General features: G+C 37.4%; 1 protein-coding gene across 5 annotated transcripts in view; it reads left to right on the top strand.

Moving 5' to 3' along the window:
- The window catches only part of ZFC3H1 (zinc finger C3H1-type containing), a 41,345-nt gene extending 32,829 nt beyond the window's left edge, over nucleotides 1-8,516 (top strand). For 3 of the 5 annotated variants that reach the window (XM_080364080.1, XM_080364082.1, XM_080364081.1), the window contains 8 exons: nucleotides 213-323; nucleotides 1,798-1,902; nucleotides 2,001-2,166; nucleotides 2,888-2,988; nucleotides 4,639-4,740; nucleotides 5,337-5,376; nucleotides 7,497-7,559; nucleotides 7,685-8,516. In XM_080364080.1, coding sequence (XP_080220206.1) covers nucleotides 213-323; nucleotides 1,798-1,902; nucleotides 2,001-2,166; nucleotides 2,888-2,988; nucleotides 4,639-4,740; nucleotides 5,337-5,376; nucleotides 7,497-7,559; nucleotides 7,685-7,822 — 826 coding nt within the window. In that variant the 3' untranslated portion in view covers nucleotides 7,823-8,516. Of the gene's footprint in view, nucleotides 1-212; nucleotides 324-1,797; nucleotides 1,903-2,000; nucleotides 2,167-2,887; nucleotides 2,989-4,638; nucleotides 4,741-5,336; nucleotides 5,377-7,496; nucleotides 7,591-7,684 lie in introns of those variants that run through there. The other 2 variants (XM_080364083.1, XR_013923626.1) reach the window with 2 other exon arrangements.
- Nucleotides 8,517-9,200: the final 684 nt, after the last annotated feature.

Raw genomic sequence — 9,200 nt, forward strand, 5'->3', positions numbered from 1 at the left:
CATATACGTAATGAGGGAGTAAATGCTTTCTACATAAACTGCTTCTATATTTCCATATAATGTTTTTTTATATAAATTTTCTGGAGTTAAACTAAAATCTAGGGAAAGTGCATCTTTTTAATATGTCCCATGAGCTGGATTTCAGAAGTAAATGTTACATCCACATAGGACTCTTCCATATTGTCATCTGCTACTATTTTTTTCTCTTGTAGATATCTCTTGAATTTTCCAATGCCAATTGAATTTACATCACCTCTCTATAAAGAGCATCTTACCGATGATGTTGTAAACCAGCAAATCCCGTATCTGTGGCAGATCTACTGGTGAGACTTTCTGAAGTGTTTCTGAGAAACAGCTGTTGAGTCTGAGTAAATTGCATTTTCAAAAGCAGAAAATTTGTCTGAGGGTGTATGGCTTAAGGTTCTTTCAATAAATGATCTGCCAGTCCTTAGAGAAACTACCTGTCTGCTGCACAACAGAGACAATTTTATGGAACTGTGAATTGTACGTCAACTTAAATTTGCCACTTGAGAAATCTTTCAGAAATTCTTCCCTATGGGAACAGTAATAGGTGTGTTCATATCACAAAATGATTTTTTGTTTTACTTTTACATTGCTACTACTAGTAGTGTTCTTTTTCCTTCTGGCTTTCAGTTGTCTCTCTTTTATTATACAAGCATTCCCCCGTTCTGTTTAACTTTGTTTAGCCTTGTTCTCTCCACCTACCCTGACTCATTGTTTCAGCCGGTTATCAACAGTCTATAAAAGCTGGAACTAGCCACAGATGCCCCTCCATAGCAAAGTGACCTTTTCCTCGGCGAGAGGTTGCAAAGGTGGCAGATCTTTGTCATGTATACAGTTTTTGTTTGTTTTTGGTTTTGGTTTTGTTTTTTTTTTTTCTTCGAACATTTCCTTAGCACTGATATCCAGGATTGGCAAGCACCAAAGTATTAGCCATCTATAACTATCGGGAGGGTTCTGTAGCAAGGGAACAACATCAGCTCTATCTTATTTTGCATTTCTGTAGTCGTCGTCTTTGGGAGAGGTGTGTTGTATGTTGGTTTGTGGGGGTTTGTTTGTAGGTTTTTTTTGTTGTTGTTTTCCCCTCCTCTTATGACATACTGTATTGCCTTATTTTCACTATTAACTTTACACATTAAGGATTGTTCACTGAATCTTTGTAAAAAAAAAAAAAAACAAAAAAAAAACCAACCAGTCTTCTACTGTCTTTTGTGAGGTTTTATATGTTGGTTGGACCGTATGTTTCTTTGAGAAGCTGTGGAAGAAAAGGGGGTTTTTGAACATTCTTGTCAGGTTTGTTGGGTTTTTTTTCAAATGATATGATATTTCTACCCCAGATCTCCAGTAGTATTTGTGTCAGAACTAGTTCTTGTCCCTGTCTGATACCTTTTGTCAAGTGGTTTTAATCTGACTTTGAAATTTGTTGTTCCAAATGGAAGCTTGATAATTGTCTCCATTCTGTAGCAGCCAGAGCATCCCTATTACAAGGATTAGTAAAACGGTGCTTTACAAGAGTAGAAGACAATTAGTAATATTTTGTTTCTATTTAAGAGCTGCTTTTTAAGTTGCATGATTTCTGTATTATTCCTTATTATCTGCAGTTGAGACTTACCCATTTTAATAAGTGAACTGTTAAATTAGTCCATAATGCTGCTAAATTGATATCTCTGGGTTTTTTTGTATCTCAGAATAGGAGGTTCTTGTTTCTTATGGTTAATATGTAAGAACATGTATTGTTTATGACATATGACACTTTTTAACTTTCCATATCAACAGTTTATGCCAGTCTCTTCATGCAAGTTTTGGTGAAGCACTGGATGCTTACGAAGCAGCTCTAGGGGCAGTGATGCAGCAGGAAACTGTTCAGAACATCTGGCTGGAGTAAGTTTTTGAGGGAGGGAAGTAAGTTAATCTCAAAACTATTAAGGGAAGGCTACCAGAACCATCATTTTATTTTATTTTTTTTTTTCTCCTTCCAGTTACCTTGTTTTTATCAATAGCAAAGTTGTTGGATCCAACAACAAAGCCCAAGAGTTCAAGCTTTTTACCGACCTAGTGAACAGATGTCTGGTTACAGTCCCCACACGATACCCAATTCCTTTTAGTACTGCTGATTATTGGACCAATTATGAGTTTCATAATAAGGTAAAAATGTGTCTGTGGAAAGTTTAAATTAAACAAAAACTTATGGCCTTTTAGTAGGTGCCTGTAATTGACTTGTTCAAATACAGCACAACACTGAGAGCTAGGAATTAGTAGAAAAGAAACAAGTATCTGAGGAGAGTGGTGTTCTGAGCAGAAGACTGTCTAGCAGTGATCTTTTGAATAAAGGGCATGTAAGGTAAATAAAACTTTGTGATGTGCTTTAGTATGGTGAATGCAGCTGTTAATGACCAACTCTTATTTCTTATAGAAAAGAGAAACTGTGTAAGGGAGGGAAGAGATGGTTGAGCAAAAAGGGTCTGCAGAGCTGTAACACTTACAGATGGAAACAGTATTTAGGCTTGTCAGTTTTGATCATAAAAATTACAGTGGTTAAGAAACAGAAGCAATAAAGTAGAAGTAGGAATAAAAGCGAGTTGAGCATATATAGATGGAATAAAGCTTATAGAAATCCTGGGTCCCATTTTGCAAATATCCAGTGCATTTCTCTTTACTCAATAAATGCAGGCTAGAAGGACTAAAATACATGGTGTTAGCAACTTGACACTAACTTCTTATTACACAAATTGATTTCTGTACTCTTGAGGAATAAGGTTTGTAGGTGGTAGCTCACTTTAGTCATGTTCCTAGTTTGTCATTCCATTATTCTTAGCAAAGTTAGACAGCTATAAAGTAGATTAATGCTATAACTCAAATTCTACAGGTTATTCTTTTTTATTTGAGCTGCATTCCAAAATCTCAACATTCCAAAACCTTGGAACGGTTTTGTTCTACCATGCCTGCTAATCCTGGACTTGCACTGAGGTATGTAAAAATACTTGTAATCAAGACAAACAGCTGGTTAACGTAACTACTGTTGTTTGTGCAAGACATGCATGATTTGCTTTCTACTGCAAAAGTGAAACTCTTCCTCTATTACTGCATGTTGCTTGAGGCATGTTGTGCCTTCTGACATCATCTCAATCTGACTTGTGTTTGACAGAGTTCTGTTCTGTCCATGGAAAGGTTATAATTATACTGGAATTAACTCTGCATTTTATCTGATGAGTACAAATGGTCAAAATTTCAAGTGTGTAGAGAAATGTCACATATATATTAAAATAGTGTTGTTACTCAATGATCTATTAAAAGTATAGTTCCAGCATAAACCAAATAAAAATGGGTATACTAATGTATAACAATCCTACCTTAAGGCTTAGCTTGACATTTATTTAACAAAGATAACTGTTCTTTGGAAAAAAAATCTCTTAGTAAGCAAAAAGCATCATACTGATTGTTACTTAAACAGCATTTCAAAATGTACTCTTCCAGGATTAGAGAGTCTGTGTTTTACTTTATTCAGCTGCAGTGAACTGATGAATGTTTAATTGAATAATTTTGAAAAGTTCTGAGATAAGTGTGTATGGTTGGGAGTGTGGAGAAATAATATGACATACCTGCCTTTGGCACACGAGGTTGCATGGCTGCATTTTAAATCAAGTTGTGATTCTGTCTAGAGGAACTTGCAGCTTCCTTAGACAATGTCAATACTACATCAAATGGGTGAGCAGAACTGACTGAACAGTGTCCCCTTGCCACCCAACTGCTATAGCGAGCACCTAAGCACCATGCAGCCACTTGCTCACTGCTCCTAGTGGAATGGGGAAGATAATTGGAAGGGTAAGAGTGAGAAAACTCATGAGTTGAGATAAAGACAGTTCAATAGGTAAAGCAAAATCTGCACATGCCAGCAAAGCAAAACAAGGAATTCATGCACCACTTCCCATGGGCAGGCAGTTGTTCAGCCCTCTCCAGGCCATCAGGGCTTCATCAGCCATAATGGTTACTTGGGAAAACAGATGCCATCACTCCACATGTGCCCCCCTCCCTCCTTCTTCTACCCACATGTATACTGAGCATGATGTCATGTGGTGTGGAATATCCCTTTGGTCAGTTGGCTCAGCTGTCCCAGCTGTGTCCCCTCCCAGCTTCTTGTGTACCCCTAGCTCATTGGTGGGATGGTGTGAGAGGCAGAAAAGGTCTTGACTCTGTGTGAGCACTGCTCAGCAGCTAAAACATCCCTGTGTTTTCTACACTGTTTCCAGCACAAATCTGGAACATAGCCCCATACCAACTGCTATGAGGAAAATAAACTCTATCCCAGCCAAAACCAGCACAACTGTAAAACTAATTAGCCTCCTTTCAAAGAGTTACCTTATGCATGCTAACAGTGGATCTTGTTAGTGCCAAGATCATATGTTCTCTCTGCTTTCACACTTAGTTGTTCTCTGAAAGAGTACCTTAACTTTTTTTTTGTTCTGGGAGCATGTTCAGTCAGTTTTGTATATGGTGGCTTGTTTTTTTTCCTACTTGCAACTCTAGGCTCAGATGAGATATACTATATTTTGTGTACTATGTTTTTATCTTTAGATTGTGATTAGAGCAGTGTTCCTTTTTCATGAATGCCTTTTACAGACTGCTGCTGCAATACTGGGAGGAGAGCAATGTTCAAATTCTGAAACTGCAAGCCAAGATGTTTACATATAATATCCCAACATGCCTGGCCATCTGGAAAATGTAATGCAACAGTCATACATCTGTTTTCATAGATATTGCTTTTGTTTATAAGGTTTACATCACAAAGGTAAATCAGAAATGTCCTTCCAGTTGGGCTTGTACTGGAAGTTTCTCTTTCATTATCTTAGTATTTAAACAGTAACTGTTACAACAGACAGAGGTACTGTCACTTCCTTAAAATAAGAAATGGAATTTCCCTCTTGGGGAAACTTATGTGAATGGATATTATGCAGATAAATATGAATGATGTATTTACAAGTTGCCTTTTTAATTCAACTATTGACTTCTGTCTCCCCCTCTCTACCCCCTCCCCCTTTATATATCACAATAGCAGTAATCTCCATTATCCAGTGATGCTGAACTGATCTTTTTCTTCAGTGTTTGTTCATAATGGGGAACCACTGAAATGTCTTGCTCATGTAAGGTTGTTTTTAAAAAATGGCTATTTTTGTCTTCTCACTGTAGATTAACATCATTGGAAGTTAGTTTCTTCTCAAGGAATTTGTAATTCCATTCCACAGTCAGTCAGTATTCTGCCACTAATGGCATTTAAAATCATGCAAGAATAAGTATTTTTGTATATTTCTTTTCCTCAGAGCCATTGCTGCCGAATGCTTTCTAAGGGGACAAAGAGAAGTAAGTCAACACAGATTACTAAAATGAGTAATTATAAAATGCTGTAAAACTTTTCATACCTTGGCTTTATCCAAAGCAACAATCATCTCTCAAACTCACTTTTTCTAGACAGTTGAAATACTCTACATGTAGGCACTGAGGCATTTGCCTCATGTGTGAGAAATACCTTCGGTGATCAAGGTAGAATGGATTTCATCATGAGTACTTGCGCAGACTCTTTGCGTGCGTATTTCCCTTGCTCAGGGGGCTGTATTATTTCTGCCACTTGAAATACAGTAGAGGGAAGGAAGGATTGCTATGCTGGAAGATGCTAGTGACTATCTTGACTATCTTTACAAGTAGTTGGAAGGGTGAGTCTGCCAAGCCAATCCAATCCATGTAAAGAGTTTGAATAGTTCCCAACCACACCAAAGACATCAGTTTTTTCTCCAAAAGTGACAAGTTTACTCATTGGTACCTTGGGAAGGGAAATATTCTTATCACTCTGTATACAAATGCAAGAGAGCACAGCAACCAAATAGTTTTTCAGTTGAAACAGAATGGTTCTATATTCCTGGTAGTGTTGCTACCACCTTCAAAATATTATTCTGCCTGCGGAAAGATGCTTTGTATTTTGGGGTACAGAAGGCCCTGGATTTGTGACTCACCACTTGTTTGTGGTGTTTCTGAGCTAGAGCTCTGCTGTATCTTATTTCATATTATTCTTGTAGTGGCTGATTCTCAGCATCTTTCTTTTCGGTCTGTAGTCTGTCTTTGAAATGGTATTCAAGCTTTAACTGATCCGTACTAGATAGCATGGCTATTGTTAGACTCACATGAAATCTTTCTTCCTTTTTTATTGTCTCCTACAATGTTTAAAAAGTACACCCCACAAGCAGACAGTTATTTGGCTTGTAAGATTAAATAGTTCAAAGTCAGGAGATATCAAAGGCATGGTTGCCTATTTAGCATCAGTTCCGTCTCCGTGTTGGTTTGGTGTAATCTGTAATTAGTTACAGATCTGTGCTTCAGTCATTGGATTAGATGGGCTACATTTGAAGGCACTGTTGCCTATAGTGAGGCCACTGTTTTAAAAGATGCCTGTTATGTTTGGTTAGGAATTTAGAAAAATATATTTCAAATGAATCAAAAAGGCCTTAAAGAAAATGAACCGGTTAGAGTGAAGGTGTATGTAAAACACTGTGACTGGATTATACCCAGACAGGATCTTGTGGTTTTCTTCTGTAACCACCTGAATAACTATACAGTGTGGAGTAAAATCACTTAGGTGGGTGCATACAGTGCAGTTGTGTTTTTTGGGGGGTAATTAGTTTGGGATGTAGTGAGCACTTAAAACTGTTTATGTAGATCAGTGGCTGTTCCAGATAACTGGATTTTCTAGTAAACAGGTAGGATATTGTTTTAAAATTGAATAGTGATTCAGATTCTGGATTTCCTGTTCCTGGAAAACCTGTCGTTTGTTCCCATAAGCAGGTCACGTAAAGGTTTTTTTAAAAAAATGTAAAAATGGGCATGAGTATTTAAAATGCAACAAATACCTCCTCTAATGACTCTGTGATTGGAATTGGTACTTCACATACCAGTAGTTGAAGAAGACTTGAGTAAATACTTGGATTAAACATTTTGGTTCTCTATTTCTGAGCATAAAATGGTAAAACTGTTCTGTGGTTTTTTTTTTGTTTTTTTTTTAGACAGGCACATAACGATCATTAAAGGACTAGGTAGATGCTGAAGGAAAAAAAGACTGTGAAAGTTATTTTCATTGCAGGGTTGAAGTGATATGCAATAAGCAAGAACTTGAGACTACGTATTGAGTAGGAAAGGAGAAATATTCAGTAAGGTGCTTCATTCCCTGAGCGTGTTCCATCCTGTGCAATGAATGAGGCAAGAGTGTTGGGAAGAAAAATGAAACGTTGTGTAGTCAATCATGTGCATACAGGGGTCAGAATTAACATCAGACATAAACTTGCCTTTGCTCTTAGTAGCGATTTAATGTTTGATTTTGAACCTTTTTTAAAAACAGATTTTAAAAATTATTACAAGAGATTTTTGTGCTTCAAATCTCTCATTTTAAATGCACAAAATTGTGCTGACTTTTAATACTCATTTTTATTTTACAGGTCCATCACTTATATCAGAGAGCCCTTCAGAAGTTACCTCTATGTGCAACACTGTGGAAAGATGTAATGTTTTCTCCTTATGATTCAGTTTGAGGTTTCATATAAATTTTCTGCATATCCCATATCCATAGATGTGGTGATGCTCAAGCTCTGGCTAAATCTTATATCTGCTTCCCCATCTCTTACAGCAACTCTTGTTTGAAGCATCAGGAGGAGGTAAAACTGATAACCTGAGAAAACTAGTTTCCAAGTGCCAAGAGGTTGGAGTCAGCCTAGATGAGCTTTTAAATTTAAACACTTACAGAACAGAAAGCAAGAATCGCTGAACGCTGGGTACGGTCAGCCATAAGTCCTATTAAATGCCAAAATCAGTTGAATGATTCTTCAGGCTGATCCATGCCTAAGATCTGTGTAAGGCAGATGAGTATTGCTGAGCGTATTGAGTCTCCAGTCTGCTCTCCTTCAACCTGGAAACAATTAACATGACCCTCCTGTGGAAAAATGAACTCCCTGTCTGGCCTTGCTTCTGGGCCCTGCCAGATTCTCATAACGTCATGTACGTAAGTATAGTTAATCAAAATGACAGACATTATTTTTTTATGTTTTTATTTTCTGTTTTCTTTGTTTTGCTCTTCCTGATTCACTTGACACTCTCGCTGATGCCTGAGAGATCTGTGTTTGGGATTAATTTACTGGGCCGTGTTTACAGTAAAAAGCAAGTAGTCCATTTTGGGTTTTTCCTTTTTTAAACCTTTTTTGAGACTTTTTCATTACAGGATTTAAAACAAAAGCAGCCGCTCTTAAGGAAAGTGTAACTGCCGTGGCCACAAGTATGCTTCTTGCACTTGAAGGCTCTAAGAGGGTTGCTTACTGCCCCTTTCTGCATTGGACTCACGGCAGAGACTATTAAACTTGAAGATTAAAGAAACTATTGCAAATGCCAGTGCATCAGAACCTAAGAGTGGTCAATTATGTGCAATTTTTTGTAAAGAAATTTTAATTTATAATAAAGTTTAACACTTTAAAGAAAGTTGATATTGATCTGTTTTGTGTTGGTACTACCTTGTAGTATTACGGGTGTTTTTATAGAGATATTTTCAATACAAACTGACCCTTTTTAAAAAAAAATGTTGTCTTTTGTTATTTTGATCAAAAGGCCAAGTGAATGTGGTTGAGCTCCTTATTGTGGATGTGGGATACAATCAATGTGGAACATATCAATGAGGTTTCGTAGAACTTGTTTTAGAATTTCCTTGGGCAACCTGTTCCAGTGCCTCACCACCCTCATCCTAAAAAAAAGATGATTCCTTAGGTCAAATCTAAACCTACCCTCTTTTAGTTTAAAATTGCTGCCACTTCTCCTGCCACTACAGCCATTGGTAAAAAGTCTCCATCTTTCATATAAGCTCTAGTTATTAAGCCTTATTGCACATCAGATGTCAGTAAGATGTGTTGGACTACGAGTGATCATCAGGCTCCTTATGTCAGAAGTTTTGAATGCTACGAGCTAAATCTGTTGGCCTCCACATCTAGCAAGTTGTTTTGCAGCAGCATCCAGGCTTTTGAATTGCAGTCACTGGTCATGTGAGGCTACCTAGTTGATTTTCGTTTCTGCTCATAGTGCTAAGTTAGTGCTGTTCCCACATGAATTGCATTCTGTGCTTCGATGGTAGATTCTCAAGCTGCTTATCCTTCATGCTTGTA

Source organism: Nesoenas mayeri (assembly GCF_963082525.1).
Source record: "Nesoenas mayeri genome assembly, chromosome: 1".
In the NCBI taxonomy this organism is placed as follows: domain Eukaryota; kingdom Metazoa; phylum Chordata; class Aves; order Columbiformes; family Columbidae; genus Nesoenas; species Nesoenas mayeri.